General features: G+C 38.5%; 1 protein-coding gene across 1 annotated transcript in view; it reads left to right on the top strand.

The window, feature by feature from the left end:
- The window catches only part of xylt1 (xylosyltransferase I), a 70,991-nt gene that overhangs the window by 25,132 nt on the left and 27,955 nt on the right, over window positions 1–17,904 (top strand). Inside the window, exon 2 of the mRNA XM_020941922.2 lies at window positions 16,756–17,317. Within this exon, the coding sequence (XP_020797581.1) occupies window positions 16,756–17,317 (562 nt within the window). The remainder of the gene's footprint in view (window positions 1–16,755; window positions 17,318–17,904) is intronic.

Genomic DNA, 17,904 nt, shown 5'->3' with positions numbered 1-17,904 from the left:
AAAATGATTGAGCTTGTGGTCATTAGTTACCATATAGATGATTAGGCCAGAGCAAGCTTTTTAAGAGAGAAAAAGACATAAAAGAAAGATAATAACAATATTTGGGGGGAGGGGAAATGTTTATTTTTTTTTTTATGGATTTGAATAAAGGCGTTGTGAGTCGTGTGATCCTCATTTGGTCTGTGGGAGAAAAGGAGTCGCAGGTTTCATCTATAAAGTTTTTGAAATGGAAATGCTTCAACTACCATTCAGCATTTTGACCCTTAAAATGAAAGTCTCAACTTTAAAAGTGTCCAGTGACCTTTGACACCTCTCTACCAAACAAGTGACTCTTAAAGGACACACAGGGCACTAACAGGTCCCTCTTCTTGGGCTGGTCCCACTGTGGAAAGAGCCGTGCCAGAATAGTTCTGGGCTGGTTCCTGAAGGCATTGAGACGGAAGTTCAAATGTTTCATGACTTCCTTTTGGAAATCTGTAGGATCTGGTACCAAAGCCATCACCAGGAGCTTGGAGGCAGAGCCATATTTGTGGATCAGGTCTCTGGCTGCGGCTTTGCTCAACTTCTTGGGTTTGATGAACTTCAGCTGGGACTTTCATCTGGTCCGGGACTCTGGCCTTCTCCAGAGTCTGCACTACTGCATCGTGGTGGGACTTCATTTTAGATGGTAGCTTTTGGAGCACTTTTTTGACCAGAGCATGGATCACCAGGCTCTGAACTGAGCCCAAGGTCAGAATACAGACTTTCAATCATTGCTATTTAATACACACATGTGTGTCATTTTTTCTTTTTAACTTTGCTCCAAACCAATGTTTCTTTTTGTATTTAAGTCTTTTCCTGACAGAGGATTGGCTGCAGACCTCTGCTGTTTTACTCTGTTGTGTAGCGTTTTCACAACACTGTCTGGTTTCCTGTGGGTTCTGTGTAAATGGCTGTAGTTGTGTCTCATTACATCATTTCGAGAAGTTGACTTTACAGGTCTCTGGGCTGTGCTAAAGATGTGTACTTTGAGTCTGTATATTTTGATCGTCATGAGGGAGGTTTTGGAGCTCATATATATGACTCAATTTTCTGATCTGTTCTAATGTAGGTTCCTCATCACAAACAGCCCTGGGCTTGAGTTTTCTTTCATTTCACACATGTTAAACACACAAACACTGCAGATTTAACCTGAGTTCTTCAATCAGCAGAAAAGACTCTGTTCCACCTTGTGATGTCATGTGGTAATATATGAAGTGCTCCACTGTGTTTTTAAATTCCACACACCTTCACTAGAATCATTTGGATCATTTCAGTCCTGGAATTGCCAATCTTGACTGAAGTAAAGGTAATGGTACTTATTAATTTGAAAATTACCACTTCATGACATCACAAGGTGGAACAGAGCATTATGAGCTTTGCGGATATAGACAGAATAATAATAAAGAGTTACTCAAACATGTATGAATGAAACAAAACACAACTCCAGGTCTGTTTGAAAGGAAGTGACAACATTATAACATGGCTAAAAGCTCACAAGAGTTAAATTTGTGTGTGTAACTTTTCCACCATTTGCTTGGGCCTCATTCATGAGTCTTTTCATAAAAAAAGTTTGTAACTTTCACTTTAAGAGATTAGACTCAGATTCAGAAAGCGTTCTTATGCATCCAAATTCCTTCTTAAGTGACAGTTGTGCCGGATTTCACCAACATCCAGCTACGAACACCTCCACGCTTATTGGTATTTCTATTGTTCTTCCTCCGTTTCTTGCACTCTTTTATTGGCCCTCTCCAGTAACGAACTTAATATTCTTACATATTATTCATTTTTCCCACATATAATTGCATTTTTGACCCCCTGAATGTTGACGAAAAGTTCCCAAACCGGGTATCAGATCGACTGGCACTGCGAAAAATTCAATAAAATGGGCAAAAAATAACTTTAAGATTAATTTGTGAAACTTTGCAGAACAATCACTGACATGCTCCTGATCATAAAAGTCAATGAGATCTATGCCCTAATTTTTACACTTTTGCCTCTAGAATCATTCACTTTTAAGAAATTTAAAGACACACTATGTAACTTTTATAATGGATGGTGTGTTTTTATGCAGTCTTAGTTGGACAGTGCTCTTGACCATAAATGCCACGTGACCTATGACGTAGTTTCTATAGTTTGTCTCTAGAATCAGTTACATTAGCCAATTTGAAAGGTGCACTATCTACTTTTTCTGGTGGACAAGCTGTCGGTCTGTGTGGCTCTGGGGAAAAGAGAGTGCTGTGCTGGGGTGGTCGTGAGTTCCTGGAGGTTATGTGTTGGGGGGCGTGCGCACCGGGATGAGGGCCATCATCACTGTGAGCAGCTTTAATTTATTTTATATTTGATTAGTTTTTATTCTGTTCCGTTAAAGCTGCATTACCCAATGTTCAAAAGAGGAAAGACATATTTATAATAAAGTTACAACTCACTTGTGCGACTCACACAAACCCTTTGTGCAGCATTGACATGCTTTATGATAGCTTTGTTCAGACAGTGAAATAAAGTAGGGGTGGATGTAGACAGCATACAGATTTTGTCAATACAAAAAATAAATAAATAAATACAAGAAAAATCAAGCTGTAGTTCTCTAGAGAATAAAAATACATTGTCCTATTGTCATTTAAGTGTTTTTGTTAACTAATTATTTTTTGCCAACAGAAGCATGCTTTCAGTCCATTAACACAGATGCAAAGCATTAACATGTGACCCACTGTTTAGGATGACAATCCACTTTGTTCAATCAGGGCTTACCATTAGCTGCACAATCCTCTCGTTGGTCTGTCAGCAGATTAGAGTCATGGCAGAGGACAAGAGAAAGTGGCTCTACTCTAACCATTAAACTCGCACAGATCCAAATCCTACTGAACTGCCCGTGTCTTTTTCACCTAAACATGCAAAGCATTTCATAAAAACAGGAGAGGTAAACAAACACAACAAAGCTACATTAACATGTGGTCAATGATATATCAGATGAAATCACAACATTCTATGTGCCAATGTTAGTTAATAGATGCCAGGCAGCTAAAACTATTATTGAAGTGCAGATAATTATGTTTTTAGGTCCAGTCAATAATAGAAAAGATAAGATCAAATATTTGTACATTTCCCTTTTAAATATTTCATGGCAAAGTACTTTGTAATCAATAGGAAAACTGTCTCTGTCTGCCCATTTGGGATTATGACATTATCACATTCTAGATGATTCACTGATTCAGTGAAGAATTATTTAGTCCACAATGTTGTGATATTTGTTTTTGTCAGTCTTCTTTTTGATTCACAAATCTGCTGGACATCAGTCGCCTCAAGCATCTCTCCGCCCTGCTCTAATTGGGCAAATAAACAAAGGCCTTGGATCACAAAAGTGAGTCAAATTCCAGAACAGGAGAAACAAACACCAGTCTGGAGTTTTACTGCAGTCACAAAGTCCTGAGAAATATTGTGTTAGCAGTTATTCAGATGGAAGAACTGACCTTTTTAACATTGAAATGACAAAAAAGTCAAACTAAATCAGTGTTAATTTATCATATAGTGATATATCTTGTGCTATTTTTGCTAATCCCTTTGTAGCCTGTCGTGTGTTTGTAGCCATGACTGACAGTGTGTTGTTGAAAAAACCCACTGGAAAGATTGCGGCTGTTTGGACAAGAGCCATCCGTTGTTTGGAAGTGTTGTATAAATGCAAATACAAGCGTCGCAAGGCAAGTTTCAAATGAATTGATTATAATCATTTGGAAAATGATATTTTGGACAAACACACTAAATGAATGTAAATGCAGCCAATGGACCATTGACACGCTGGAAAAGCAATTTTTACACAATTTCTGCTTCAGTAAACATTTGTGCTGCACTCTGACAGATTTGCACCTCTAATTCTCCTAGAAGCAACAACTGTTTCCACAAGCTCTATGTGACGAAGAGACACGATTACAGCCCTGGGACACCCCTCATCTCACTGGGAAAGAACAGGTCTACCGAACAAGCACAGGGTTTCTGTTCATGATTACTATTTTTTTTTCTCCTTTCTAAGTAACTGCTGGTCCACCAATAAAATGACATTTGTACATTTGTTTGTCTGGATAAAACTATTGCTACATTCTCCTGATAGGCCCGTCCAGAAAGGGAATTACTGTCCTCTGCAGCTTGTAGAAGAGATGCTTTAACATTCCAGCCAAATATGCCGTTTGTATTGAATCCAAATATGTGTCTCTAAAGTAGCATGAACATTTTAACTCACTAATACAAATAGTGGCTTCTTTTTGCACTTATATGAGTAAGTGTGATGACTGTTGAACTTAATCCAGTCTAAATTTATGGTTTGCGACATGGGTTGAGTTGTCTGTGGTTATTAAATTGCTTTTCCCAGTTTAATAATATTGCCTCATAAACTACAAATCAAGTTGAGAATATTTGATATTTCACTGAACTATGGTATCCCATTCACAGTACATGCCGCATTTTTCTAGTCTCATAGGTAATAAATATTCTGTCACTCTTCTTGTGAAAACCAACATGCCCTGAGGTGTACGCATTTGCTTCTCTCTCCGCTCTACTCCTGGACATTGGTCTCTCTTCTTTCTCTCGCTCTCTATCTCCTCTCTCTCTCTCTCTCTCTCTCTCTCTCTCTCTCTCTCTCTCTCTCTCTCTCTCTCTCTCTCTCTCTCTCTCTCTCTCTCTCTCTCTCTCCCTCTCTCCCTCTCTCTCACCCTTACACCCCCTTCCCCTTTTTCTCGCTCTCTGACTTATGAATATTTGATCTGGTCTTACTTTGTGGGCGCCCTGGTGGTCTGAGGGCTACTGCACTGACCGTGAACAACACATTCGCTCGGCCCCATGTGGTTCTCCTGAATTCCTCTACTGCTTAATTAAACCTTGAACCATTGTGTACTTGACATTTCCATAATGTTCTGCAAAGCTTCCTTTTCTCTACTTTTTGTTTGTTGATATACATGCTAATACTGTTGACAGTGCTACTATAATTTCTACTTCTGTATCTGTATCTGTTTTGTTTCATTCACACATGTTTAACACACAAACCCCTCATAATTAGGCTGAGCTCTTCTCTCAAACTGAACACACTCTGTTCAACCTTGTGATGTCATGTTGTTATACAGGAAATGCTCCACTGTATTTTTAAACCCCATACACTTTCACTAGAATCATTTGGAAAATTTCACCCCTGCAATGGCCAATCTTTACTAAACAAATGGTAAAGGGTAGGTGTTGGAAACTACAGCTTCATGACATCACAAGGTGAAATAGAGCATTTTGAGCTTTAGACTAGCAATAAAGGATCGCTTGTGTGAATGAAACAAAACACAGCTCCAGGTATGTTTTTGAGGAGGTAAGAACACTCTGGTATGGCTTGAAAAGTCAATTTGCAAAATATATTAGCTTTAAGAATGATTCAGACTTTATTAACTGGTTGGGGCTGGGTGATTAATTAATTGAGTACTAAGCCTTAATCATTGTTAAAAATCAATATTCGCCCATTCTTTAATACAGATATTAAAATTGTAGTGTATCAAAAACTACTAGATTACTATATAAGTAAATATTGCATATGACCGCAAATACAACAATTGCTACTATACTTTACATCTGCTTTCCACCCATATAAAAGATACTTTGATTCGTGGCACATAGGCCTCATGTTGAATGAGTCACCAGGCCAGTGGAAAACCATAACCTCATTACTCCATATAATTAATAGGTGCATTACATTCCCAGTGGAGCCCGTCATGTAACAGAAATGTGGGATATCAAAATGACTTAAGCAGATTAAAGGACTTTTATGGCTATCAAAATATTCACAATTTCATCTACATGCTTTTATTTTAGAGAAGCTTTGATTTAACTAATTACAGGTTGAATTAAAGGTTTATGGTTGGACCAAATTAGAAGGTGGGCTGCAAATAATTTTGTTTACTATTATTATTAAACTATAGTCCACATTCATTAAATATATGACGCTAGAATAAGCTATACGGTTAGTGTACAATGTGGAGTTAAAAAGTGCAGTTAAAAACCACATGCGTAGAAATAGGTCTGGAGTTTGCATTACACAGGTTATTTTCAATTTCATATTTAATTTCTCTGTTGCTATTGTGATCAATTTTATATGGTCTGCATCATAAATAAATATGCATTGCTGTCTCAATATCTTGAAATTTAGCCAGTGAATTGTGTGTTTAATTAAAGAAAAGCTTCTTCTTGTGTTACAGGAAAAGTTATTTTTAAAACCTCTGTGGTCAATATGGATTTTCTACTTCTCTTTTCTTGCACAAAAATGGACTTCTGGAAATGGCCCTCGTGTGAATGCTGCAGAACTGAAACTAAAATCTGTGCTTCTCTTTTTGTTAGTTTTGCCATTATGTCCCAAAACAAAACCTCAGTCAGTGATTGGGACTTCCATAGAGCTGTGGTGCCAGTGAGATACTTTAAACAGTCCAGCTTTGGTGACCTGTGTGCTGGGGTCATGTAGGGTCACAGTCTGTCACATGACCTAAAGGAATCCCTGCCTAAACCATGTGAACTGACTTCACACTGCACTGCTCCCTTCAAACTATTTGTTAATTAATGTTTAATTGCCTACAGAATATATTATATAATTTTATTTCTGTAAATGATGTAATTGTAAAAAAAAAAAAAAAAAAAAAAACAAAACAAAAAACCATTAGTGAACATGTTTGAGAACTTCATGTGCCTGTTGTGTACTGACTAGTTATTTTTTATGGTATTAATGGTGTGAAATGATTGATTACTACGTATTTGTATGTATTCTAATAATTATAATACAATTATTACCACTACTTCTACAATTTGTAGTATTTATACTTAAAGGTGCACTACGTAGCTGTTATTGCTTTATCTGAAAAAGTAAGTAGAGCATGATTTTCAACACCAATATCTATAAATACAAAATCTAGAGCTAATAAGTGGCTCTCATTTAAGTTTCAAGTACCACCAATGAAAATATTTGGCTTTCCAAGAACTACCAGATTTAAATCAGATCTATAATAAGACTTTTCCAGGTCTAATCTAGGGTTAAACCAGGTCTAAAAGTGGAATTTGCACTGTACTTCTAAACAAGAAATGATCCAAAGGAGGACAGAAATGTGGATTAAATGAACTCTAAATGAGGCAAACCCACATACTGAAGAGCTGTCCAAGGACCACCTGACAGAGCTCATGTACCACCAGTGGTACATGTACCAAAGTGAGAGAAAGACTGACCTTTATGTTTATTGCTGTATTGTTTATTATTGTACTGTAACATTCAAGGCAGAGCAATAATTTTTGAAATGAAATGATGAAAAGTTTATTTCGGATGTTTCCATAAATAATAAATTGCATTATCATACAGTAAATGATAGATTGCATATGCAATAATCAACAGATACCTAAAGGCTATTATTTTACACTGCTCATCACAACTATAATATCCACAAATAGAAATAAAAGAAAAGAGAAAAAAATAATAATTTGTTCCGAAAAGGAGTGGGGAGAAGCAATGCCCCCACCCCCTTTTACAATCCCACAAAAGCAAATAATGTGCTTCTGCCAGACTCATGTAGTGCTTCACATTACTCCCGATACAAAAATAAATATAGCGTTTACATTCAGATAATAATAAAATTAAATTATTTCTTGAGCATACCTAGCTATAACTATTTCTTTATATTTATATTTAAACATTTTCATATTTGATCATTCTTTTGAGGTCATCACTCATAGAGTTCCAGATTTTGACCCAACAAACTGAAATACAGAAACTTTTTCTTTTTGTACGAACCCTGACCATTTTAAAAAGATGAATTCCCCTTAAATTATAAGTTGTCTCCTTTTCCCTGAAAAGTTTCTGAATATTTTTTGGTAGTTCCTTCCTTTCTGCCTTGTACATTATTTTTGCTGTCTGGAAGCATATCAAATCCTTAAGTTTTAAAAAAAATAATGTATAATGTTTCCATAGAGACAACTAAGAGTTGAACACCGAAAAAGTTGCATAGTGCACCTTTAAAAAAACAAAACAAAACTGTGTACTCAAAAGAGAGAAGGCGTATAGGCTTTTCTCATCAGGAGGTGTTTCTGTTTGGACCACTGCTTGTGCAACCCCCCACCACACACACTCATTCTGTTCCTGTTATTATTCCTAGCCCTAGTCTTGTGAGGGCCCCTGTAAAAAGTTTGTGTTGCTCTAAGTCTCTTATAGATCAGCTGGCCCTAACACATAGTAGGGTCCCTGTGTAGCTCCCCCATTCAGCAGCAGCCCATGATGTCAGGGGGAAATCTCCTTCAACTCTCCCCCTCCCCCAAAGCTTTTTTTTTTTTTTTCTTTTCATGGCCGTGGTGAATGGAATTGCATGGCTGTGCAGTTCAATCACTGTCAAGTGCAAAGAAAAGGGGTCTCTTGTGCAAAATTTCATGATTCACAATTGATTAAATAGGGGTGTCATTTCATGGCTGCACAGGGAGGTGAGGGGGAGGTGGGGAGTGGCAGGTTTTGTGCCCTGGTGAGATATGGTGTAGGAATAGTCTGGTGGGCCCCATACAGAGTGTGAGATGTTAAAATAAGAGGTGGCTATAGTGTGAGTGTATATACAGTCCCCATAAGTATCCAATGGGAGACACTGGACTTGGAGCAGGATGTGGAGTTGAGGCTGATGATTGGGTTAGTCAAGAGGACTATCTGAATTGGCAACACTTGATAACTCTTTGCACCTCTTCAAAGGTCCTATATTGCTATTTTTGTTTTACTTTTATGAGCTTTAAGCTATGTTATAATGCTTTTACCTCTTTAAAAACATATCTGGCATTGTGTTTTGTTTCACTCACACATGTTTGAGTAACTATTTATTACTTGTCTGTCTACGTTTCCAAAACTCAAAATGCTCTGTTCCACCTTGCGATGTCATCAAGTAGTAGTTTTAACGTTAACATCAGCTACCTTTTACCTTTTGTTCAGTAGAGTTTGGCAATTGCAGGGCGGAAATCATCCAAATAATTTTAGTGAAGGTGAAGGGCTGTGTAAAACAAAGGGGAGCATATCCTATATTATGACATGACACCACAAGATGAAACAGGTGTTTTCTGTCTGAGAGTCTGTGCAGGCTTTGTTTGTCAAACCTGTGAATTAAACAAAACAACAAACAAACCAAGTATGTTTTTGATGAGGAAACAACATTATATTATTATATTATAATATATATCAGAAAATAGCCTAATATGGGCCCTTTAACTAGCACCAAGGCAGAATATATGCTTCCATTTGAAGATGAGATGCCTTGGCATGACTTGCTCATTTCTGCTGTACTTCTGTAATCTCTCAGCAAAGCTTATGATGTAAATATATTTTTTCATAACTTCCCATGTGTCCACAGAGTAGAAATCCCAATTTTGTTGGTGAATGAGTGTATGGTAATTAATCCACACACATGTAAGAACAGAGCACAGCTCCAGTCTACCACACAGCAGACCTCAGGGATTTCAGTTCTCGTACAGTGTTGGTCCGCACTAAATCTGAGAGGGTTATTCAAGGCTGTTTCTCAACTCTGTTTTCTCCTTAATCCAATTTAGGCTAAAGTCCCCACAGGGAATAAACGTGATACCCCCTCACTTACTGTACTTATGGCCTTCCATTTTCCAGTAAAAGCAAGCACATCTGAACAAGAATTACTCCATTATAATCCACATTGAGTTTTAATCCTGAAATAGATGAAAACTTCAGATACAAATATGCCTCCTCTAAGTGTAGTGGCCTTCCTAACCTCATCTATGTATAGGTTTTTATGAGTTACTGTCAGCTTTTGAACTGCAAATTGGCTTTGTTACAATTCTTACAACCATTTAACTGAAAGTATTTGTTGATAATGGCATCTGGCCGAGTGTCCAGTTTTACCTTTACAGTATAAAATTAGAATTATTAAAATTAGAATTAGACAGTCATTAGGGTTTGGATTTTAATACTAAAGAATAGGCTCTATATTCTATACTATATTGATTTTGATACCACTAATAAAAAATACTCTTTTTTCAATATAAAAAATAATAATTTCTGTCTACCTGTTTTGTTACCATGGTCAGATAAAGATCAAGATCATTTTAAAACTATTCAGGAACTGTCTAATTGATACTTGTTCAAATGAGTATGTAGTTTTAGTATTGATTAGTATCACATTTTTGTTACATTTGACAACCCTAACACAACAGTCATGTAATGGAGGAGAGACAAACAATAACACAGTTTTGTATGTATGTAGTTTTGTAAGTTTGTAACTTTGCTCAAAAAGGAACCGTTTCTTTCTTGTTTTTTTTGTTTTTTTTCTAATAATCATAAATACAGAAGTCTGGGTTTTTTGTCTCACTGCCCAGAATACATTTGTTTTCATGTGTGGATTTTATTAAAATGTAAATCCTTTAAACCAGTGAGATGATGCTTTATGTGGAAAACAGGCTGCTCAAATTCCCCCTTTACTGAACTCAAACGGCAGACTCATTTGGGCTGTGGATGTGTCCCCTATATGCGTCTAAGCAGCTCTCACTCAGTCACATACAGACCAGTGCCTTTCAGAGCGCTAACTGGGACGTCCTGTGGCATGGCCCTCAACAAGAGGCTTGTGTGCATACCAAACCAGGACTGTTCATTCAGAAGCACCACTAATCAGCTATTTGTGCCTGAAAACACGTACACTGTTACATTACTACATGTGACTGAGAGGCATTCCTGTGGAGTTAGCCACAGGAAGAGGGAAGATTGAAGGGATTTTGTCTGAATCAAGACAAAGAAAATAAACAGGAACATTTTTGGGGAAACAGGGAAATATTTTGTTTTATGATTTTTATGAATCTTTGGGGTGCATTTAGAACAAACAAAATGTATTGTATCTTTTTTTTTTTTTAGAAGTAGCAGGTGGCTGGAGTCTGTCCCAGGCCTCAGCTGGGGTACGCCTCAACAAATGTTAGTTAATGGAGTGTAATACCACATTCAGTAGGCAATGGCTGATGTTAGTGAATGAGTGATTGACTAAAGAACTGAACCTGCAACCTCCTTGATCAGAATCAGGAGCATACAAACTACTCTACCACCTTAGCTTGTCTTTGTCTGTCCTTTGCTCACACTATTAAAAGTGAACAGAATAATTAGTAAGTTTGCATTGCATTTTTGGATGTCAGAATCAGAAAATATGTATTGTCACAATACTGGTAGGAACTTTCTTAGGCAATATGTCGCACACAAAGCTATGACTAATAATAGTAAAATATACCTCTAACTATGCTAAAAAAATAAAAAAAATTTAAAAAAAGACATGCTTATAATGTACTTTTTATTTTGGGACAGTAAATGTACAGTATCTCTTTACATTGAGTTGATCCCCACCTTGGCTTGTTCTGTGGAGTTGTCGTGCTCTGTCCTTCTCTGTGTCCAAGCAGATGTCACCGTGCTCTGAGTGAGAGAGTTCAGTACACTTGGTTAATCTGAGCTCATTAACCACATGTCCACAGGCTGAGGCCAGGTGACTCAGCACCCACTGTCCAGTGCTCACTCTACTGGATGTTAAGGCAATCTTGGTATGGTTCAGCAGCTGTAGTGACGCACTGACGATAACAAATAAAGGGGGCTATTTGAAAACCAATTTGGGAGTTGTTATGGACAAATATGCAAACTGTTGGCAGTGGAAATTTCTTGCTAGTGTAAAATAAATAAAGTGCTTGAATTGAATTGAAAAATAATGCAGGCTAAAGAAGACAAATGATGCCTATTCCACCACAAATTAACAGCACAATATAAATACGAAGTTGTTTATTGATATAACTTCTTTGAAAATATGTAATCCATCTTTATTGGTGTGGATTTTTTTCAATGGAAGGTTTGTCATTTATTCCACTTTCCAGTGCATGTTGGGCAGTTTGAATGGAAGATTGATGTGTAATGGAAAGTATATACAGTATATGAATTACTCAAAACAAGTTCTAAAAGCAATCATGCCATTACTGCTGTTGCACAGTACCAAAACAAAACAACATACTTAATTAGATTTAGACAAAACTGATCCACAAGGGAAATTATTTGGACACAGTAGCTCACACATTAAAATAAATATAATAATAAAGCACAAAAGCATAAATTGCAATAATAAATTCAAAGTGAGTAGCAGAAATTGCAAGAGACTGGTGTCAAATAAGGCATAATTAAGTAAATGCATATGTGCAAGTAAAAATAAAACATAGAAATATAGTAATGCAAAATATATCTCATCTATATAACAGTGCAAAGATGAAATAGTGATTGGCATTAGAAGTGATTGGCTATCTGTTACAAAAGGGTGAGTAGTACAGTGGAGTATGGTCTGAATGTAGTCCTGTATCTCTCAGTGGTTTAGCGGAGCTGTAGTAGCCTGTTGGAGAATGAGCTCATCTGTCCTGCTATAGTCTGGTGCAGTGGGTGAGCAGGAGTGTCCATGATGGAGAGCAGTTTGTCCTGTGTCCTCCTGTCCCTCACTGTGACAAATGTCTTCAGCTCACAGTCGTTCACATTACCAGCTTTACAGATCAGTCTCTATTGTTTTGTTAAAGTCATTCTATATATATGACCAGAATCGAGTTTGGGTTTAATTAAAAAAATGCCAAATCAAAGTGTAGATATTCCTGAGTAGTAAGTACTTGCTGCCACACACAGCCCCTTATCTGCAGCTGGCCCCTCGGGACTGATGTGTTTTAGAGGGAACACGCTGAGGGGGACCAGGTGAAACTGATACGGCATCTACCAGGGGAGCGCAACAGTAAGTGATGGCATTAGGGGGTGGGTCCGCTGAAGCAGTCCTTTCCTATTTCCTCGAGTCAGGGATGATATGGGCAACAGGAGAGGGAGGAAGGGGCAAGTGCTGAGAGAGAGATATGTGCTTTTCGGCGCCACACTGAGGGAAAAGGGAGTAAGGAAGCAAACACAGAGAGAAAGAGAGAGAGAGAGAGAGACAGGGGAAATATTCCCCCCTGCGTACAGGAAATAAGGGAGCACCTTTGTGTTTGAGGAATGGACCAAACCATTCCCAGAGGAGAGGGAAAGGGGGCTAACTCCCTCCAGGCTTCTCCCTAAATGTACCTTTCACTGATGGATGATATGAGCATTTATTTACCAGTGCCTTTTCCTCTCTCGTCAGCAGCGGCAGAGATACGCCAAGCTGTCCTACCCCCCCACCCTTTCTTTTCTCTCAGACTCCCCCAGGAAAACACATCCACGGTAACAATCAATAGCATCCCCTAGTTCCATGCCCTATCTCCCACAACCACTGGTACTATTAATTCTCTGATTCACTCCTGCACAGAGCAAACCCAGTATAAAGGTATATTCTCACTAGGGCTGCAACTATCAAAATAATAGTGACTGGTCCAGTATTAAAATAATTGTAATCATATTTTGGTCAATGTTAACTGGACTTTAAAAGTCCCATATTCCGCTATTTTCTGATCTATGTTATAATGTTGTTTCCGCATCAAAAGGATAGCCAGAGTTGTGTTTTGTTTCATTCACACATTCATTCACCCTGCATATTTAGGCTGAGTTCTCAAACAGAAAACATTCTGTTATACCTTGTGATGTCATGTGGAAATACAGGAAGTGCTTCCCTGTGGTTTTAAACTCTTTACACCTTCACTAGAATCATTTGGATAATTTCAACCCTGGAATTGCTTTCTTTACTGAACTAAAGGTAAAAAGAGCTGGTAGCTTGAAAATGATCACTTTATGATATCACTAGATGGAACAGAGCATTTTGAGCTTTGAAGATGAAGACAGACTAATAAAGGATTACTCAAACATGTGAATGAAACAAAACACAACTTCAGGTATGGTTTTGAGGAGGTAACCAATGTTTTCACGTGTCTTAAAAATCTCATTTGTGCAATATAGGACCTTTAAAACACATGAAAAAATATATTTTTCATCACAAACGAAATAATGTGTTTTAAAAATATCTCTGACTTAATAATTCTGAGTTGCAGCCTTAATACTAACTCAGGTGCTCATAGGGAGAGACTACAGGGGAAATGGGAGGTAATGTACTATTCGTGGTATAGCACGTTGTGTCAGTTACAGTGTAAAATCTGTTTATCCAAAAGAGATCATTCCTGAGCAAACAATGAATATTAGTAATTTCCACTTCATAAGCTCAAGGGGCTGACTGCGACTGATTCATATCGGTGATAATTTATTTGGATCAGCAGTATTCCTCTGAAGATTTGCACCCCTTGAAAAATATAATTATTCCACTTCTTGAGTTGAAGTCAAAAGGACAGCTTAGATATTAGACACGGTTTGGCCTTCTTTTAATAACAGAAGGATTTTTATTATGTTTTGTATAGGTCTTATTTTTAACTTAAGGTTTATTAACTAACTCAAGATATGTTAAATAGATTAATGTGCACGTAACGTTTCTGCTTGTCTCCGTGGAAATATTGCTTCGTCTGGAGTGTTTCACTGTGTGGCTTTAACCTCTATATATGTGACACCACCGGGCTAAATTGCAGATTAGATCTGTGGAGATGGTCGTAGTAGAAAGCATGTTCAAGGTATTTTTTGAGAATTAGAATGCCTGTAATTGAATTGAAACACTGCTGGCAAAGCAATAACATCTCCAAGGAAACAAGCAGGTGACACCCCACCCCCACCAAAACCGTAACCTTAAAGTGTACATTTAATTGTCTGTAACATATTCTATAGATTATTTGTTGCAGATTAACATGTTACATTGGATTTGCCTGTTTGAGGTAGTTTGTAATGTGTAATTACTTGTAGCCTTATGCTTGACTTACAGGTATATGGTATCCATTTTAATCAAGGTGGATTTGTTCTGCTTAGGTGATTCAGGGAATATTGTGTTGCAGCATCGCTCACATGGGCATTTTTCCAATTAAATCCTTAGTACTTCCACATTCCACACAGTACTGAGTGGGATTCTTCCATGAAAAGTCTGTCTCATTTAATATCCCTCAAAGTATTAAACAAATGTGAGTGAATGGCAAACTGATTTCTGCCACATATGCACTCACCCTGACTCATGTTACCTCTGTGAACACTGATGAGCAGCGCACAGATTAGACTGCTAAAGCATTCCCTTTGAAAGTCTGCGCGCAGGGATTTCTTTTTAGGTGATCACTGGTATAAGCAGCTGTTACACGCCGGATTAGCACGTTCTGCCATTCACACAACATGCTCTGTCTAAACTGGCAGGAGACACGAGAGTGGGAGAGAGGAAGTTTGGGTACACTTTCACAACAATGCTATGTAATGCTGAAACCGTTTACGCTGAATACCATCTTAAAAAAACAAAACAAAACAAAAAACGAATGTATTTGCCTGTATAATTGCTGTAAATCATGGGTTTCCAAAGTTTGAAAGACTATAGGAATCTTAAACGCATTACTAAAAATAGAGATAAAACCATGACAAAAGATGTTGTCCAGGTAGAATCATTGTCTTTTGCTATCAGACCTAGAAGTGCTAACCAGGACTAAACAAAGCCTAAACTATGTATGGGGTAAAGTCAGAACTGAACACAAATCTACAGTATCTATCTTTCTGTGTAATACGCCTTCACAAAATCTGCCATCTGCCCTCTTTATATACCCTGCAGAAGTTTCAGTGCCACATTTTGAGAAAGGCTCAGTGATTATAAAAGAAACAGTAAAAGAAAACCAGGCATGGCAAGCAATAGGGACTTTAATGTAGAAGACATCTGCAAGCTGAGTAACCCACTTTTAAGACTTGCTAACAATGTCTGTATTGTTCTATTTGTTTTGTCTTGGGTCTCTACTCTATAATATCGCCCTTCCCTGTCTGTTGTGTCAGCCGCTGCCTTTGTAATTGCGCTGGTACAAGGTGTCTGCAGAGAGGGCAGCGTGATGGCTTGATAACAGGCCTAGCTTTGGGGGGCTGCACAGTCAGACATTTCCATGCTGAGTGCTTCCCTGTTCTACAATCACTGCTCCACTTGCTTCACCTGCACAAACCTTTTATTGCATTTGTAACACCATGGCCTTTTTCCTTACGGTGCATCTGTCTCGTAAAATGGAGAAACACATTGTGGACAGCCCTGATTTAACAGCGCTATCTCCCCCCTATAGTGCCAGCATGCCGTTCGCTCTCCTGTTCTAAGTTGCTTCTCCCATTTGATGCACTGTTGCACATTTTCGCCACAGCAACACTGTGTTTTTTTCAACACAAGAACGTGCATCTTGTATCCCATTCCTTACTTCTTCTTCCCTCTCTCCTTTGTGTTCTTCCTCATGCTGTCAGTTTATTCCAGCATAAAGAACATACACTTTTACTTTGCACACAAACACACATGCTGACATCTTTCCTCTGACAAGCCTCAACACTGCAATTTCTCCAGCACACATCATATAAACTCTCATTCTGTCCTTTATCCCTTCTTGGTAATCTATTTACGGACTGCTGGGCCCATTTGAGGCGGAATTTAATTGAAACCGCTGCTAATCTGATGATGGCTTGAAGTGGCGAGACCCGAGCATCGCCTCACCTCCTGCACCTTGTAACCGCTCAAACTCAATACCTCGCTACTTCATTTCATGGCTCACGGTTCGATGCAGAGCTGCCCGCGCATTCATGCCACATTGATTGTTAATCCGACATTTGATATGCCGTGCCTGCTCAGTTCTGATCTTGTTTTTCTTGTTTGTTCCCCCTTCCCCCCCTCTTCCCCTACACTTCCCTTTTCACTGTAGGATGGGTATTACTCGCATCGGCCGAAGGAGAAAGTGGACAGCAACAATGAGAACTCAGTGCCCAAAGACTTTGAAAATATAGACAATAGTAATTTTGGAGCAAGATCGCAGCCCCATAGACAAACAGTGGGCGCTCCTGGGATTAAACAGCAAAGGGCGCATTTCCAAGAGAGGGCCCATGCTCAGCAGCAAGCTTGGCGGGACAGTGCACCCAGCATGAGCAGAGCATCCAACGAGGTCCTCCCTGTGGGGCACACCCAGCATCTCTCAATGGGAATAAACAACTTCTCTCAACAAGTGGGCCAAACGTACCACAGCGTCCCATCTCCGCAGACCCAGCACAGGCACGTTCACCCGCACAGGAGGCAGGAGGCGGCAGCAGCTCCACTGGACGTCGCCTACGAGCAGCCGCCCAAATGTGAGATCAACGGTAAAGAGGCCATCTCTGCACTGTCCCGGGCCAAGAGCAAAGAGTGCAGGCAGCAGATAGCAGAGGTGTACTGCCGCCACAAAGAGGGGCAGCTGATGCCAGATAAGGTCACACGCTACTGCCCCATCGAAGGTGAGTGCAGCATCATAATGAATGTGATTGATTATTGGATTTCAGTTATTTTAAATGCTTAAGTGTTTGGAGGTAAGTGGAATATACCCTAGTGCAAATTTTGACAGACAGCTGGTGAATAGCAATGATGCTCTTCAGTGTCATTTTATTGTAATCATGTAGTGTTAAAGGGTCCATATGACATTTTCTGATCTATGTTATAATGGTGATTCCTCATTAAAAACATACTTGAAGTTTTGTTTTGTTTCATTCATGTTAAACATGGTTGGCTATATTATATTAATATGTCATGTAGTAATACAGAAAATGCTCCATTGTGTTAAACTCCATACACCTTTTCTAAAATCATTTGGATAATTTCAGCCCATCGCCAATCTCTACTAAAGGTAAAAGGTAGCTGTTAAGTTAAAAACTACCTCTTCGTGACATCAAAAGGTGGAACAGGTCATTTTGAGCTTTGGAGATGTAGACAGACTAATAAAGGATTACTCAAAGATATGTGAATGAAACAAATTATAAGTCCAGGTATGTTTTTGAGGAGACAACATGACTGAAAGCTCACATGTGTACATTTTGTGTAATACAGG

This window comes from Boleophthalmus pectinirostris, unplaced genomic scaffold (genome assembly GCF_026225935.1).
Source record: "Boleophthalmus pectinirostris isolate CB_2022bp ecotype Guang Dong unplaced genomic scaffold, ASM2622593v1 HiC_scaffold_22, whole genome shotgun sequence".
NCBI classification, from domain to species: Eukaryota; Metazoa; Chordata; class Actinopteri; order Gobiiformes; family Gobiidae; genus Boleophthalmus; species Boleophthalmus pectinirostris.
This window is presented reverse-complemented; position numbering and strand designations above follow the sequence as displayed.